This window comes from Fusarium vanettenii, assembly GCF_000151355.1.
Source record: "Fusarium vanettenii 77-13-4 chromosome 11 genomic scaffold NECHAsca_32_chr11_3_0, whole genome shotgun sequence".
Lineage (NCBI taxonomy): Eukaryota > Fungi > Ascomycota > Sordariomycetes > Hypocreales > Nectriaceae > Fusarium > Fusarium vanettenii.
Genome location: NW_003315853.1, coordinates 315,502 through 332,263, shown reverse-complemented (window position 1 = coordinate 332,263; position 16,762 = coordinate 315,502). Strand labels below are relative to the sequence as shown.

Sequence of the window (16,762 nt, the reverse complement as noted above, 5' to 3'; positions counted from 1 at the left end):
AATGCACGGTTAGGTAGTTTGGGCAGAATACATCACGTCTCATAGGTAGTGTGTGAACCATGGTTCGATGCCACTGTATTCTGAATAGCCAAGGTGCCTAACATTCTCTCGATATTACAACGAGCGTTATGGACATATAATACGTGACACTTTCAGAGACGTGGTCTAGTGTGGTTGGCAGGAAAGCAACTAGGCGTTACCCTTGGTAGACTACCCGCGAGCTTCGTTTCTGGCTTGGAACAGACGAGAGGTGTCTCTAATATACTAGATTAAGTGCTGACATCTAATGGCATCATTCCATCTATCAATTTGCAACCAGCTTATCGTACTGTCCGATCTATGAGATTAGGTTGAAGGACATCTATCTTGGCCAATATGGCGACTTTGGAACTGAATGGCAATATCCGGCGTGGGATCCCTATCAAAAATTGGGTACACCTTAGGAGGTTCCACTCTTGATTAGGAATCAATCTGATGAATCGGAGAAAAATTTAGAAACACGAAACTCCAGGGGCATCATTACACCACGTACCTGCGGATGGCGTGATAACATCTGCGTCAACCCCACATCACGACATGATCACGACATGCCTCACCTCGGAACTGAATAAGGAAAAAGACGGGGTATTCGTCATATCCCGCATCAATTGCAACTGTAATTTTCGTTTATTCGCTCTCTTTCCGACTCCGAATTGAGCTCACCGCTATCGTCCGGCATCGGCTCGTCGGCTACGAGATCCAAAGCCACGATTACACAATCAAGAGCATTATTAATTATGGATAGGAATTGTCTCATATGTATGGGGCATAATTGACTTACAATGAGATATATAAGTTGCAGCTAAGCTTACCTCTCAACTCCTCAGACAACAATCAACAACCCACTCCTCAGCCTCCACAACCCAACAACTCACCAAAACACCCAACTTCCGTCACAATGGCCGGCACATCTCTCTACGACCTTATCATCCCCACTTTCATCAAGGGTCTTACTACCTACGACCACGTCCTCGCCAAGGCTCAAGAGTACGCCAAGGAGAAGGGAATCAACGTCGATGAGTTCCTCGAAGCACGCCTCGTCGAGGATCAGCTTCCTCTGAGCTTCCAAGTCCAGAACACCAGCAAGGTTGTTCAGATCACCGTTGGTCGTCTGACTGGTGTTGAGCCCACACTACTTGAGAACACTGAGAAGACCGTCGCTGAGCTCCGCACACGAGTGCAAAAGACACTGGAGCTGGTGAAGGCCGTCAAGCCTGAGGATGTGAACTCTCGAGAGGAGGCCCTGATTGACCTGTGAGTTTTCTCAGTCTTCTTTCTTAGAACTACCCTAACACGCCTACAGTCCCTGGGCTGGCAAGACCCATCAAGTCACAGTCAAGCACGCCGTCCTCAACCACGGCCAGACCAACTTCTTCTTCCACCTTGTCACTGGCTACTCAATCCTCCGAGCCAAGGGAGTCCCCGTTGGAAAGGCCGACTACCTCAGCAACTTCCTCGGACTGTAAGTAGCCAAAAAGAAAACCTAAATAGACATAGACGAATTAAGAAATACTTAATATCGACCCACAATGTCGCCGCGTATGCTTGGGTGAATGTTGAAATTTTGTTTCTATAGTGGCGACGGGCTCGCTCGAGCGAGGATTTGACTGTGTTCCCAGAGTAGATAGAGTCTTGTGGTGCTGTGTCTAGTTGCTGGACATGACAGGACTCAGGAATGAAGGACAAGGGGAACAGCATGATATGGAGGCGAGTTCATAAGGAATTTAGACGTTTGCAATAAGATAATTAGAGCATTTATTTGAAGAGTTTAAGATGAGAGCAAGCGATCAATAAACCGAGCAAGCACTGGCGCATGAAATTTGGTAGCTTCTCAGAAAACGCCAATGGATGACGTCTCCTTCAACTGAGACCCCGGCCCTTCTCACTTGCGTAATCTATCGAACTTGATCAGGCAAGTATTCTCCTAACAAAATGAATCAGAATCAGTCATGAAGCGAATAAATTCGAGTTTACCTGTAGCTTAGGGAATCGCTCATCGTAGAAAACCTCAACCCGAGCGGTGATGCCAGGTGTAGTATTCTCAAATCCCGGAGCAATCGATGTCTGATACTCTCGGTAGAGTGTGGCAATGAGCGTCGTCATTTCGGCCATTGCCAAGCTATCGGCAGTTAGACTGAGAGACGACTAAGGATTACATGGGAAAGAATATGCTTACTGCATGCCAATGCACATGCGACCGCCACTCGAAAAGGCCCAAAACCAACGGTTTAGCTCAGTAGCATCAGGTCCAAGCCAGCGTTCGGGGTTAAATTCCAAAGGGTCTTTGAAAACTTTGGGATTACGATGCAGAATCCATGGTGAGATACTGACAACGGTGTCAGCCGGGATGTGATAGCCATCAACCACGGATGCAGCGTTGACTGAACGTGGCTCAGAGCTTGGCAGTGGTGCGTAAAGTCTCAGGGTCTCCTTGATGATGGCGTGGAGATATGTGCATCGATCACTTTCTTCAGCTTTAGGATAGCCATGCTGGTTCAGTGCCTCTGCGGGGAGTCCGAGTAGCTCATCTCTCAATTTGTCTTGAAATCGTTGATTCTCAGGCAAAGAGAGTGACCAGAGGAGAAACATGAGCGTATCACTGGTGGTGTCGATTCCAGCAAGAAAATGATCTGCGCACTCGGATGCCGTCTGCATATCATTCAACCCATTCGTCTTTTGCGTTTGATGGTGTTGCCAGAGATGGGCGAGGATAGATCTTTCATTTCCTACATGGTGCCATTGCGTTAGCCTCTAGTACGAATGGGCATGATTGCATGTCTGATTGGATAGGAGGAAATATGGGTTAAGGGTACTTTACCGTTTGTCTTCTCAGAGTCCGACTGGAAATTCTCGAATGCCTGCAATGCGAACTTCCGAATGCCGGTATACGTAGTTGGCAGCTGCATTGGAAGAAGTGGTTTCATCAGTTGGCGCATAAATCCCGTGCGAGCGTACATCCATTTCGTGATGGACGGCATGTGCACCAAGCACCAGGACAACATGCGGCGAGAGGGATGCATAATATCAGAGATCAGAGCTCGGTCCGCCTCTGATCCTTGCAGGGCAGATGTCGAGCCATGTTTTCCGTAAATAAAAGAGGTGATGTTGTCAAGGGAGTAGTAGTGCAGTGTATGGAACACATCGCTGATGTGGTTTGGCTCGCCACTGATGAGTTCCATGTACTGTCGCGTCTTTTCCTCGAACAACTGTGTTGTTGGCGCCTTGAGTACAGTTGATTTCGCGTAGGCGTGAGACAGGAGCTTTTTTCGGCTGCCATGCTCTTCCACTGAGTGAAAGCTGAACAAGTTCTGCTCGCCATACACATCAAACATGCGGTAAAAGGCGGTCCTGCCGTATCGGCTCCCAGGGCCATAGATTGTCTTGAGTGCAGTCAAGCTGTTGAATGAAACCTCATTCGGACCTATGCGGACTGCCGGGCCGTATTTCGAGTGCAGGTGTTGGATTGTAGGCGTGCGAGTTCCTTTCCAGTCCTCGTAGCCAAGTCGCCACTTTGAGAGGGCGAAGGCTGTTGGGCCTGGCACGCGACTCAGGGGGGTAAAAACGAGGGGATCGAGTACATAATATTTGATGAGAAGAAGGAAAAGGACAGACAAAGCTATCGTAATAGAGAAAGAAGCCATTGGGACAGAGGCTGGTGGAAGAAGTCTTTATTGTGAGTGGTAACTTAGCCAGTAAACGGTTGATTGAATGGGCATTCTTGCTGGTTTTAAATACTGCTCGTGTCAACGGCAGAACTGCGTAAACTGTAGCAGCTGCAGTACGAGCTGATTCATTTTGGTTTGCGGGGAGAAGTGAGATAGCAACCAATAATGTCAATTCTGGGTATCGCCGCGGGTCACAGGGCGTCACTAGCTCCGTCATGGACGCACGACGTCAAAATAGGGCGCAGATACGGATGGGCCGAGTGCTAATTAGGCGACGTTGATTGGGTAGTTTTCTATCTCCGAGATCGGGTAAGTTGCCCATTCCTCCCACCACATCACATCTACCCACACGACAACTGATCCATCATCAACGCCGGATTGTCAACTTGAAGACGACCGTGGAAAGGCATGCTAATCATGGCGGACCATCATGAGTCGGAAGGCTCCCAGAAGTCCATTCCTGGCTCCGGCTTAAGCCAGCCGGCAACGCCCTTCATCGACATGGAACAGGAACAACCATACATACAGAACGATGGCTCTCGGCAACCCCAGGATCCGGGACGCCAGAGTCAAAGCCCTGAGGCGAGTGTCAGTGCGATTTCAGCGTCCCCGGATCAACTCGGCAATGATGGGGGGCCTCCCAAGGTTGGGACTCGCTTTTCCTCCAGGTCCGTGAGGATCCTTCGCAATTGGTTTGCGGATCACGAAAGCCATCCATACCCATCCCCCAAGGACGTCGAGATGCTTCAAAGTCAGACCGGTCTTTCCGGACAGCAAATCACTAATTGGTTGGCCAATTTTCGACGACGCTACAAGTTCCGAGCCTTGCGTCCAATGTCGCTCGATATTCGCAACTGGGCGGAACCCTCATCCAGTAGTCAAGGGGCAATGGCCATCCCGCCGAGGCGTCCGACGCCCGTTCCAATGGAGCACATGAACCCCTTGCAGCGCTGGGAGAACTCACCACCCCAGCATGAGGCGGCGACCGTGTCTGACATTTCCCGGGCCGTCGCTGCATCAGTCAGATCCCCTTCAGCTTTGGTTCCAGCACGACCGCGCACGTCCGAGTGGTCGGGGAGGTCAACAGGGACTGCATCATCTGTCAGCAGTGCAGGGACGTCTTGCTCCAGCAGGGGCTCTGGATCGGCCTCCTCCCATGTGTCTCAAACTTCTCTGGAGTACCTGAAGCGCAGCACCAGCCGCAGGAGGCGCGGTACGACACATCGGCGACAGAGAGGAAACTGGTTGAACCGCTTTCAGGCATCCGGCCGTTACCAGTGCACATTTTGCACTGAATCATTCAAGACCAAGTACGACTGGGAGCGCCACGAAAAGTCGCTTCACCTATCACTGGAGACGTGGGTTTGCTCACCCAATGGATCGGTAGAGACAGACCTCGACAAAGGCGTGCTCTGCGTCTACTGTGGTGATGCCAACCCGGATCAGGGTCACCTAAAAAAGCACAATAGCGCTGCCTGCCTAGAGCGGCCATTTGAAGAGAGGACATTTTACCGGAAGGATCACCTTCGACAACACCTAAAGTTGGTACATGGTGCCAAGTACATCAAGTGGCCTATGGAGACATGGAGAACAGCGATTGAGGACATCCACTCCCGATGTGGTTTCTGTGGCATTGAGATGGAGTCGTGGAGTAGCAGGACTGATCACTTGGCCTCGCATTTTAAAGACGGTCGTACTATGGCGGACTGGATGGGTGACTGGGGGTTTGAACCTTCGGTCATTGAGACGCTAGATAATGCCATACCTCCATGTAAGCTCTACATCGTAACTTCTCGTGTCATAGCTAATGTAACTCTAGATCTTATCCATTACGAGAAGAATTCTCCTCTGCCCTTCTCAGCTCTAGCCGGCCCCGCAGACACACCAAGCAGTGCTTACGAACTGATCAAGTTAGAGTGGGAATATTACATGCGAGGCTACTATGATATTCATACGGAGGATCTATCTCACGAGGAAATGCAATATGAGGCTTGCTCAATTATCTTTGGAGCCGAGGCCATCTCGGAAGACCATTCATGTTCCGCTCCGTCATGGCTGCGCGACCTTTTGATGGCGAATCACGACATCGCCGAACGGGCGCGCATCCAACCCATAAATCAGCTTACCAAGTCTCGCATGAGCCCACTAAAGATCAACGGCAAGAATAATATCTTTGAGGGCTGTGAATTAGAGGGGTCACTCTGTCGGTATATCGACATGCACATCACCTTGGGATTGCAGCTCTCTGACCATGACCTCCAGCAGGAAGCGTGCCATGCTATCAGTCGTCTAGAAGATCCTTCTCCAAACCCATCTAGGCGCTTTATGGAGTTTTTAGTGAGACTCATCTGGGATTCTACAGAATGGCTAGGGCCCCTGAGGGAACGAGGGCGCATCTACTCCGAGAGGGGGGTCTCAGGTGAAGGTCCTCATCTGCTAGATCCCCCACAGTTCCCATTTGGAACATTCATACCAAGTGAACTACCCAGCCTGATATCAGGCTTGGAACAGTCTGAAACTCCTCAGCTCTCAACGAGCCTGCTCTGGGCCCCGGTCCTAGAGCCTGCCCAACCTTCCATGCAGCCTTTTGCCGAACCGCTCCCTGGCCCCTGGGCTCCCGCCATGAGCGAGTCAGCATTCAATTCCTCTCACCTCAACCCGACCATGAACTCGACATCCGTCACCCCCTTTTTTCTCAACGACAATAACAGCTATAGTCGATTGACAAGGGAACTGTCCCGCTTTGTGGTCAGTTGCATGTCGCCCAATAACCCGAACAGCCATGTACCGAGTGACGAGGAACTAAAGTATCAAGCGCGCTGGATTCTTTACGACGAGTAAGTTCTCTGGATCTGAAACATTGACCTGGGCTGACATGTTGAAGCGATGATCCTTGGAACCAAACCCCTGTTGATAACGTCGAGTGGCTAAGCGAGTTCAAAAGGAGTGTCGGTCTATCGGTGGATGGTTTGAGTCAGACGACGGCCCCTTCACTAGCCGGGAATGTAGACATTGGCAAATGATGAATGAAATTCACGTGGCGGTGGTTTCTGGAATTGTTATTGAATGTCTTTGATCCATTCGAGGATCGTTCGAGACACCTTCATCCACCCTTCTGTACCCCCTCGTGCTTGTTGTGTCCTTCTCCTAACACATATTGACAATAGTCCCGCTGCCGGCAGCAGAAGGTTTAAAAAGGCCACCGTGTTAACATCGGGTCATGATGTTATGATGTGTTGATGTGTTGATAATTTGTTCTTTACTATGGTTGCAGCCCGGACCTTGATGGGAGCTGAGCCAGAAGATCGACAAGATTGCCGAATAAGAAATTCGAACACTCTCCCTTCTCTTCTCTGGAGCGGTCAGCCTGCTTAAGAGTTCCCTACATCCCTCTCGAGATCGACTATCACAGGCTCCGGTGGAGATAGTTGGTCCATGTTGAAAGGTTGGTCCATGTTGTGGGCCCTGAGCATATGTCGTTGCCAGTTGTCCTTGCGAGGGAAGCCCTTGCCTCCTTGCCTAGAGTAATCGCATTCCGGCACTGAACAATAAAGCTTCTTACTCCTCTCATGGCGGTCATTGATATGCCGTTGGAGGTGAGTCCTAGTTCCGAATCCTTTAGCACAATTTGGATAAGGGCACTTGTGCTCCTTGGTATGGTAGCGCTGATGATGCCTGGGAAGGGTTAGACCACATTAGAATACCCAACCATGGTGCCTTACTTTAGCTTATGGGGATGGTTAAAAGCCTGGCCGCAGCCAGGCTCAACGCACTGCAGGGCCTCCCGGAGATCCGTGAAATTGATCAATATGTTCTTGAATGCGCGCTCTTCCTCAAGTCTAGCATTGACACTGCCTGTATCTTTTCGGTTGGGAATAGTATCGGCATGTGTTTCTTCGCGGGAGCGACTTCGTGGACTGTTTCCTGTTGTACTTGTCTCCGACGGGGTTCTCTCTGGCTGCTGAGGCAAGGCTATTCTCTCGTCGGTAGAATTAAACCAACATCTGCAAATAGTGCTAGGTAGAGAACGGCTTAGCCAAGGGGTTTAAGGACTCTAAGCTTGCAGAACTAACCAGAATTTGCCGCCAGCGTCGCTGGTTTCAATCTTGCTTGATACGCATCCAGCCCTCGGGCAGTTGCCTAGAGTGGTGGGACCGTGTCGGCCGATGATAAAAGCCATAGTGATACTCATTCCAGGCATCAGGCTCTCGGTGCGAGCCTGCAAGAGTATCTGCGATGAGTCCAGGGAGTTGAAGAGCAGATACTCCTCCGCTTTGACTTTGCCACTCCCGGGACCCGTCGAAAAGTGGTCTAAGATGATCGCATGTACCTTCTATGAAATCACATTAGTCAGAGCTGTGTGGTGGGTAATTACAACCTACACTCCAGCCGTACTCTGACGGAATGGGCAGGACACGGCCAAGCGCATCTTCGAATCTTACAGGATCCTGGAACCAGGTTCGGCCCGTGTCTGGCCTTGGAGGTTGGCTCTGGAGCTGGGTTACGATGGCCATAATTCGAAGGTTCGATTTCCATATGTTCTGAGCAAGCTCGATCATGGTTTCGAGCCGAACTCCAATACCACTAGAGATTAGTCAATACTGCTCCCAAGAGAGGAAAAAGGGCAAAAATACTTTGATACTAAATCGGAAAGCTTTTGTAGCAAGGAAGCGGCCTTGGTGATCATCAAACCCTGTTGCACTTGTTCACGCCTTGATTGTTCAACCCCACTGTGAACCTCCTCAACCTTGCTTTGCAAAGTAGAGGTTTCAGTTCGGCTCTGTTCCGTGTTGGAGAAGGTTGTAGATCTGCAAATAGTTAGCAAGGGCCGGGTTGTCACTGGTATGGAGAAGCTGACAGGCCGATAGTAATGAGCCGCATATTCAGACTGCCCACGTGGGTTGCAATGTACGCCCGAAGCTCCACGACATCCTTTTCCATGCCGACGCCCCACTGAACCTTCCGCCCCCAGGACTTCAGCTTTTCTGACTTGCTTGAGCTGTCGCCATGCTGGGGCTGGATGTCAAGCCTCTCGTACTTCTTCAGCTTCGAAGCAAACTGGTCAAGCGGGTACTGGCACATGAGAGCCGCGACCTTTACGCTATTAGCGCTACTTCTTAGCCAGGCGGACATTTGAGGTGCTCGATCTCGTCCAAAGCGCGCTTGAGGCCATGAAGCTCGATGATAAGCTCCTGGTAGGATGAGGCTGAAGAATGGCGGAGGGAAGCGACTATGTCATTAATGAGCTTCCCGGCCGCTAAAAAGTCGCCGACAGAGAATCCGAAAGACATGGATGGTATCTTGAAGGTATATCGAATAAGAATGGAATATTCTTTTCTTCAGGCATAAACAGAGGGAATCCTAAAGAAAATAGCCTTAGATGAGTGAGTTCGAGCTGTACGTGAGTGCCTAATGAGGGGAGCCATATTCTTGCAGTAGCAGTGCAATCAAGTCGTATGATTTCCTGCAGTGACCCTGGCAGATGTAAGAAATTAAGCGCTCTATGGCCACTGGTCCAAGCCACCCCAGCCACAAGACAAGAGGTTGCCTTCGACGATCAGGCTCTCAATTAGGCCCTGGATTCCTAGTAAGGCAGACAACCAAGTTATAACGGCGAGGGATTACCATGTTGAGATCCGTTGTTTTGACGGATCAATGACTATTCCGATCCATTGGTGGCTGGGATGTGGATGTCTTCTTGTCTATAGCTTACGCTGGTTAGCGCTAGTCTTTCTTCTTCTTCAACATAACATAATATGCTTATTTCAATAGGTTATGAGCCCGGAAAGCCACCTTACAGCTGAGTATCCTCCTAATCATGATTTCCAATATAACTCGAGGTCTAACCGCCTCCTTCCACTGCGTTAAAGATACTCATCACACCTTACCCGAATTTTCGCTGAATACTGCTAGCCGCCTTATTTAGGAATTAAGCGCTTGATTTTGCACACCTCCCGGCTTCATCCGTCACCAGCCTCCCGACCAAAATCCTTGCGCAAATTTTTACTCGAGACTCGGCCTCATGATGGCCTCACACGACCATAATTTGAGAGCTAGACCGCTCTAGAAACCGACCTTTTCCGCTGTCGAATTCTGTTGATGGATTGCACAGGACCTTTGAGACCTTATATCTTCGAGTGGTCCTCTCTAGGATTGGAGCACTTGATGTGACAAGCCGGACGTGAAACCGCATGTGAAACCGGATGAAACCGGATACACGACCTAAGGTCCGAGCCGCGTTTCGCATCGGTCGCACGAACCTGGTGGTGATATATGATATCCTACGATCTAAGTGAGCCCTCAGTCCTTCCAACAGGTTCTAGGGCAATCCACTTAGACACCGACGACTCGCTTTCAGACGCAAGTTCAACCAGCATTTGGAGCCTTGAAGCTGCCTCAATTGCCTCATCAGAACCAGAAGAAATCCACGTTCCATCCAGTGGGAGTTCTGACGCACCCGTTGCCGATACCATTAACAACGATCAGAACTCCAGCTTCGCGCTCGCAAGAGGCATCGCTACACCGAAAAGGGAAGATTCACCTGAGCCTACCTCACACTCTTCCTACGCCTTCTCTCGTCCAGTCATTAAGGAACCCATCCTCAAGCATGTCGGCCTCGAAGGAATCGACTGGAACACTTGGCAACCTAGCTAATATCCCGAAGCTAGAATCAATAGCCGGATGGATCAACTGGAGCCGAGAAATGAAGGACTATCTCATAATGTCGGGATACGGAGACTTGTTCAAACGAAATAAGGATAAACCTACCGGCACTAGTGCCGCGACCGTCGAAAAGATCGACAACTGGCTCTCCAAGCAGGAACGCGCGTGCGGAGCCGTCCTCAATCGACTTGGATATAACGCTAGGGAGCAGGTAAAGGATAAGGAGACCGTCACGGAGATGTTCGATGAGCTTGAGAAGCGCTTTAAACCAAAAGGAAGTGCGGTCTTCTAAGAGCTCGACCGACGATATAACTGCCTCACCCTAGACCAATGCTCGGGAGTCATGAACTTTGCAGAACGGCTGCGAGAAGCTCAATCTGAATTCTTGCAACTAGACGAGACATGTAAAATCGGCATGCCTCAATTCATTAATAAGTTCCTAACCGGACTTGGCCCCGAATACGAAATGTTCCTCACTGCCTTCTACCAAAACCATAACTTGCTACCCGAGCGAGGCTCTAACGGAGAAGTAACCAAACCTGCCGTAATATTCGAAATCGCTCTTGCCGCCGCAGAGCAAGAGGAAATGAACATTCAATAGCGAGAAAAGGCTAAGACACAAACGGCTCTGCTGGCTAGAATGCATGGCCCTGGCAAAGAATGAGTGGCTCAGACGTGCGGCCACTGCAACAAACTAGGTCATACTAAGGCCGGATGTTTTGGCCTATACCCCGACCTTCTTGAGGAGTTCAGAAGAAAACGAGCACTTCGGAGTGGACGACGAGAAGCTAAGCTTGAGAAGAGAAAGGAGAATACCTCGTCACTGGAACTCGACGAGGATCATACTGCCGCCGTCGCCTTCTTAAATACGGCCCTTCTATCCTTTTAACCCCGGTTTGGTCTGGCTGCGTCAGAACCATCTAAACTGCTGGAGCGAATCCACGTATTGGACAGTGGCGCCTCCTCCCATACGTTCTGCCACCGATGGAACTTTATATCACTCGAGAAATTCACCGGCTCTGCTATTAACGGCATAGCTGGCTCGGCCATTATGCCTGAGGGGCAAGGGGCATATACCCTCAAAACCAGATAGAATAATACTAAGGGAACGATAACCTTTTATAAGGCACTTTACGTGCTAGGCGCTTACTGCAACCTCATCTTAGTCTTAGCCCTTGAGGAGGATGGAGCAATTATTCTATTTCGAAAAGGACGAGCTGTCGTTATAAACCACGGTAAAGCTATCCTTAGCGCCACTAGGAAATTCGGTCTATATGTCATCGACGAAGATGACGAATAACTGCATACCGCTATGGCCGCCTACTCTGTCAGCGACCCTAAACTGTAGATCTGGTATGACCGACTCGGCCATTTGGGTGAATAGAACTTATATTGACTTATGAAGATGTCCACGGGTATCACTTATCTATCTGACTCTAACGTCTGTGAAGCGTGCGTAAAAGGGCGTATGAAGGAAAGGCCTTATCGCGGATGTATCCGAAAAGGAATACGACTACTGGAGAGCCTGTATGGCGATATCGCTGGCCCCTTCCCAGACGAAGGCATCGACGGCCATAGATACTGGGCCTGCTTCATAGACGATTTTACTAAAATGACCTGGGTCTTCCCAATCAGGCAAAAGTCTGAATTTGGCAACTGCCTTCGATAACTTCTGGAATAAGCCGAGATACTAACCCGTCGCTGCCGTTACCTTCGCCTCGATCGAGGGGGAGAAAACTAAGCTGATGTAATTACTCTCTACTGCGAAAACGAGATGATTGAGATGATCTTCTCTGCTACCGAGCAGTACGAATAAAACGGGGTGGCCGAAGTAGCAAACCGTGTCCTACTCGAGAAGCTCATAACGACTCTCATCTATTTAGGACTAGAAAAGAAATTCTGGCCGTACGTCCTCAAAGCCATGGCATACGTACGAAACCTCTCACTAGCCTCGGGTCGTTAAATCACACCTTATGAAGTATGGCACAAGGAAGTGCCGGATCTCTCCTATCTCCGAGTTATCGGCAGCCGAGGCTTTGCAAAGATGCCTTTAGCCAAACGGAAGAAGATGGACGACAAGATAATCCCCTGCCGACTCCTCGGCTATCAAGGGAGCATAAACTACGCCTTAGTCGACGATGATGGAAGAATATTCTTTGCGAATAACGTCGTGTTCGATGAGAAATCCCTGCTGAGAAAACGAATTGCATCCGAGCAACTAACTGACGAACCCAACGCAAAACGGATGGATCTCACACTATCTCTTCCAACTATACCCCTAACCGAAAACATCAGAACAGACGAAGAGATATAGTCAGCCCCTAACCAATCCTATCAACCGAATCAAGACGAGCTAAGCTTCCATGTGGAACTGGGGACTCCAGAAAGAACACAAAGCCCCGACAGTGCGGTCGACGAACACTAAGTCGTCGCGGAAGCAGCCGACGGTTATCCCTAATAACGTTTTCCAGTACGGGAAACCAGAGGACAAATTCCATCAAGATACATAGTCCTAGCTCAATAAGACCTATTAGCTCAACAAAACCAATGGCGCTTCAATATGATTGCCATTTATCTGGCTATGATCGCTAACAACCTTGAACCGACCGAACCTAAAACCTTTGCCGAAGTAATGAACTCGCCTTATAGCGAACAATGGATGCAAGCCATGATTGACGAAATCGACTCCTTGAGGAGAAACGGCACCTTTATACTAGTTAGCCTGCCTCTAGGAAAATATATGCTCTAAGGCAAATGGGTGTATAAGCTCAAACGGGGAAAGGATGGCGAGATTACTAGATTTAAAGCTCGCTTCGTCGTCAGAGGCTTCGAACAAAAAGATGGAATCGACTACCACGAGACGTTTGCCTCCGTGGTTAAGCCGATGAGCTATAAAATGATCTTCGCTATCGCTGCGGCCTTGGACCTTGAACTGGAATAGATGGATGTTAAAATTGCTTTCCTTTATGGCAGCGTCAAAGAAGAAATCTATGTGACTTAGCCATAGGGTTTCGACGATAACTCAGGCAGAGTCTTCCGACTGCGGAAAGCTCTCTACGGTCTTAAACAATCTCCCCGAATCTGGTACTAGACTCTATCTGATTTCCTGGAAACCCTCGGCTTTAAGCCACTTAACGCCGACGCTGGCATCTTTATCCGTGGCATAACCTATATCGCCGTCTACGTGGATGATCTCCTAATCGCTGGCCCTGATAAGAAAGAAATCCGCCAAATTAAAGCCGCCTTGAGTGAGAAATTCGAAATGATTGACCTTGGCCCGTGTTAGTACTATCTGGGAATGTCCGTCCGGAGAAACAGACGCAATAAGGCCATCTTCCTCTCCTAACGAGTATATGTCGAGAAGGTCCTACGGGAATTTGATATGTGGGAGAGCAAGCTAGTCATAACTCCCCTGAGCACGTCAAAATTCTAACCTATCCCAGACGAATATAGAGCGTCTGAAACGATGAAACTATGGTACGCAAAAGTAATTGGTTTACTTATGTACGCCATGCTTGGCACTCGCCTAGACATCGCATTTGCCGTCTCTCTCTGCAGCCGGTATCTGGGAAACCCAGCGAACGAATACGTCTAAGCCGTTAAGCGCATTATGAGGTACTTGCGAGGGACGATCGACTTGGAACTTACCTTCAGCGGACTACTTAGACCGTTAGTTGGGTATACCGACTCAGACTGGGCTGGCGATCACGACACCAGACGATCAACGGCTGGCTATGTCTTTAACGTCGGCATAGGCGCTATCAGTTGGAACTCCAAACGATAACTAACGGTCGCACTATTATCCTGCGAAGCGGAGTATATGGGATAAACATAATGCACTAAAGAAGCGATATGGCTACGAGGGTTGCTGCGCGAACTTCTGGCCCAATATAAACATGGAGACCTTCAAATAACTATCCTCTACGGTGATAATTAAGGGGCAATTGTAATGGCCAAAAACCCATAGTTCCATGCCAGGACTAAGCACATTGATATTTAATGGTATTACGTTCGAGAATGAGTCTCGGATGGAGACGTTGAGCTCAAATATGCCCCAACCGAGCAATAAATTGCAGATGGACTTACGAAAGCCCTTCTAAAAGACCGTTTCATCGTGTTTCGCAACGCGCTGGGCCTCTCTAACCCATGATTCGCTGTTGGTCACGTAAGTATGGGTCATGAGAAAAGGAGGTGGCCGGGAATACCTGGCCAACTGATACTCCGCGATCTCTCGACAACCAAGTGACCTACCAATAAACCGACTTGGGATTTGGAAGCAGCGGCATCGAAAGTCTATTATATTAAGTTCATACGATTTCTCTTTTCTTTTATCCCTTTTTATTATGCCCTAAGTGGGAGAAAATGGGTGCCCAATAGTCTATCTCGTTCATCGAGCCTCTAAGCGACCCACAGGTCCTCAGCTCGGAATTCCTTAGCTTCTTACAATAATTCTACAATAATTCCAGCTATAACTGAACGCTCAATACGTATATATAAGAGCCATTTCATTCAGAAACGGATCACATAGGATCTATAAAACTATAAAACTATAAAACTACAAAACTACAAAAACACAAAAATACAAAAATACAAAAAACGCAGCAAACGCCGCTGGATTGGCTTCTTTAGCCTTAATAACCATAGTCCTACGAGATATATAACGGAACCTGCTCAATCGGATCCGGCCAAAGAAAATAAGATAGTTCGACTATCGTAGTCAGCCGTCAATATCAATAAAGGATAATATTAATGTCCTCTGCATTTATTTCGAAAAAAATAAAAAATAAACCTAGAATGGAGTGGGAGATCTGGAGTGCTAAGGCTCTAGTGACTAGAAACTTAAGGCTGTCTGCCTTATAAATATTAAATCATCAAATAATCTGGGGGATCTAGGGTGCTAAGGCCCCGGTGACCGAACAATCTAACGCAGGTGTGGTAATAGAAGCTCTTTCCTGTTTTTCACCCACGAAGGTGTTTTTGAGGTTTTAATGAGGCCACACTCTGTTACGCAGAAACATCTCGCACTAATGGCTCGAGTGGGAGTGTTGAGATCCGTTGTTTTGACGGATCAATGACTATTCCGATCTATTGGTGGCTGGGATGTGGATGTCTTCTTGTCTATAGCTTACGCTGGTTAGCGCTAGTCTTTCTTCTTCTTTAACATAACATAACATGCTCATTTCAACATACCATTCATCCGAAATACCTATCTATGGCAAGGGTCAACCCCCGCCATCTAAGCCTCATGGCTCTTCGTCTAAAAAGATGAAAAGAAAACGTGAGAATCACATCGTGAAGCGCCATTTTTCATGGCAATCATTCTCGTGGATTTTTGCACCCGATAGTCCGGCAACCTTTGAGGTTCACCGAGGCATCGGCCAAGCTTGTTTTGGAGCCTCTGCCGAGCCAACATCTGAACTCTTCCTGCATTTTTACCGCAAGCTCACTGGGTTAGAGGTAGACCAAACTCAGGCCGCTGTCCACGCATCGCCATGCGGCTCATCAATGTGAGGACAATGGAGCTAGAGGAGTTCCATGGCGACCAAGTCCCCTGGTACGCCATTCTCTCTCATACCTGGGGACAGGGCGAGGTCACATTTCAAGACTGGAAAGATCCCAACCTTGCTTCCCAGAAGGCAGGTTTCGCCAAGATCCTCGGTGCTTGTCAACAGGCCCGTGAGGATTCCCTGGAGTATCTCTGGGTGGACACTAACTGCATCGATAAATCGAGCTCTGCAGAACTCTCGGAAGCTATAAACTCCATGTTTGCCTGGTATCGCGATGCCGTGGTCTGCTACGCCTTTCTCATTGATGTTCCTACCATACCCACCAGTGGTCAGGATCGCTTCACGGGTTTCTGCAAGAGTCGATGGTTCACTCGTGGATGGACCTTGCAAGAACTTCTCGCGCCAAAAGAAGTCATTTTCTTTGATCAAAATTGGCAGAAAGTCGGGACCAGGTCGGGGTCGTTAGGGGAACGGATATCCGCCATAACGCAAATCAATGTCCACATCATTACGGATCCATCCACTATGATCCATGCGAGCGTCGCCCAGAAGATGTCATGGCTATCACGACGGGTTACTACGAGAGTCGAAGACATGGCATATTGCATGCTTGGGATATTTGATATCAACATGCCTTTACTGTACGGCGAAGGAAGAAATGCCTTTTTGCGCCTGCAGGAAGAGATAGTTAAGATATCTACCGACCATACCATTTTCTGCTGGAATTGGGTCGAGTCTGTACCCGGCTCTTGGACCAGCATGCTAGCCCCTACCCCGGCGGCTTTTGAGTCCTCTGGTTGTTACGTCGAACCCATAAGGGACGCCAGCTCGCCAGAGCTGTCCCCCTACTCATTCACCAATGCTGGTCTCTCCATCCGGCTTCCTCTT

At 49.0% G+C, this 16,762-nt stretch overlaps 6 protein-coding genes across 6 annotated transcripts; 4 read left to right on the top strand and 2 right to left on the bottom strand.

Annotated features, from left to right (window-relative positions):
- Positions 1–937: 937 nt before the first annotated feature.
- On the top strand, positions 938–1,505 carry NECHADRAFT_52059 (uncharacterized protein; the record flags this gene model as incomplete). Its single annotated transcript, XM_003042784.1, has 2 exons — positions 938–1,293; positions 1,343–1,505. 2 exons carry the CDS (start codon positions 938–940, stop codon positions 1,503–1,505), a joined length of 519 nt encoding a protein of 172 aa, XP_003042830.1.
- Positions 1,506–1,986: 481 nt separating this feature from the next.
- NECHADRAFT_52286 (uncharacterized protein) lies at positions 1,987–3,680 on the bottom strand (the record flags this gene model as incomplete). The annotated part of the gene is made up of 3 exons (XM_003042699.1): positions 1,987–2,158; positions 2,216–2,765; positions 2,858–3,680. The coding sequence occupies 3 exons, from the start codon at positions 3,678–3,680 to the stop codon at positions 1,987–1,989; spliced, it is 1,545 nt and encodes a 514-aa protein (XP_003042745.1).
- A 525-nt stretch (positions 3,681–4,205) lies between these two features.
- On the top strand, positions 4,206–5,906 carry NECHADRAFT_52280 (uncharacterized protein; the record flags this gene model as incomplete). The annotated part of the gene is made up of 2 exons (XM_003042783.1): positions 4,206–5,475; positions 5,524–5,906. Coding segments are annotated over 2 exons (1,653 nt in total), but the record flags the coding sequence as incomplete, so codon positions are not given.
- Positions 5,907–7,075: 1,169 nt separating this feature from the next.
- On the bottom strand, positions 7,076–8,837 carry NECHADRAFT_86719 (uncharacterized protein; the record flags this gene model as incomplete). Its single annotated transcript, XM_003042698.1, has 6 exons — positions 7,076–7,379; positions 7,427–7,621; positions 7,778–8,037; positions 8,087–8,288; positions 8,339–8,512; positions 8,563–8,837. 6 exons carry the CDS (start codon positions 8,835–8,837, stop codon positions 7,076–7,078), a joined length of 1,410 nt encoding a protein of 469 aa, XP_003042744.1.
- A 1,474-nt stretch (positions 8,838–10,311) lies between these two features.
- NECHADRAFT_86718 (uncharacterized protein) lies at positions 10,312–10,968 on the top strand (the record flags this gene model as incomplete). The annotated part of the gene is made up of 2 exons (XM_003042782.1): positions 10,312–10,645; positions 10,694–10,968. 2 exons carry the CDS (start codon positions 10,312–10,314, stop codon positions 10,966–10,968), a joined length of 609 nt encoding a protein of 202 aa, XP_003042828.1.
- A 4,891-nt stretch (positions 10,969–15,859) lies between these two features.
- On the top strand, positions 15,860–16,762 carry NECHADRAFT_52245 (uncharacterized protein; the record flags this gene model as incomplete). Its single annotated transcript, XM_003042781.1, has 1 exon — positions 15,860–16,762. A coding segment is annotated over one exon (903 nt), but the record flags the coding sequence as incomplete, so codon positions are not given.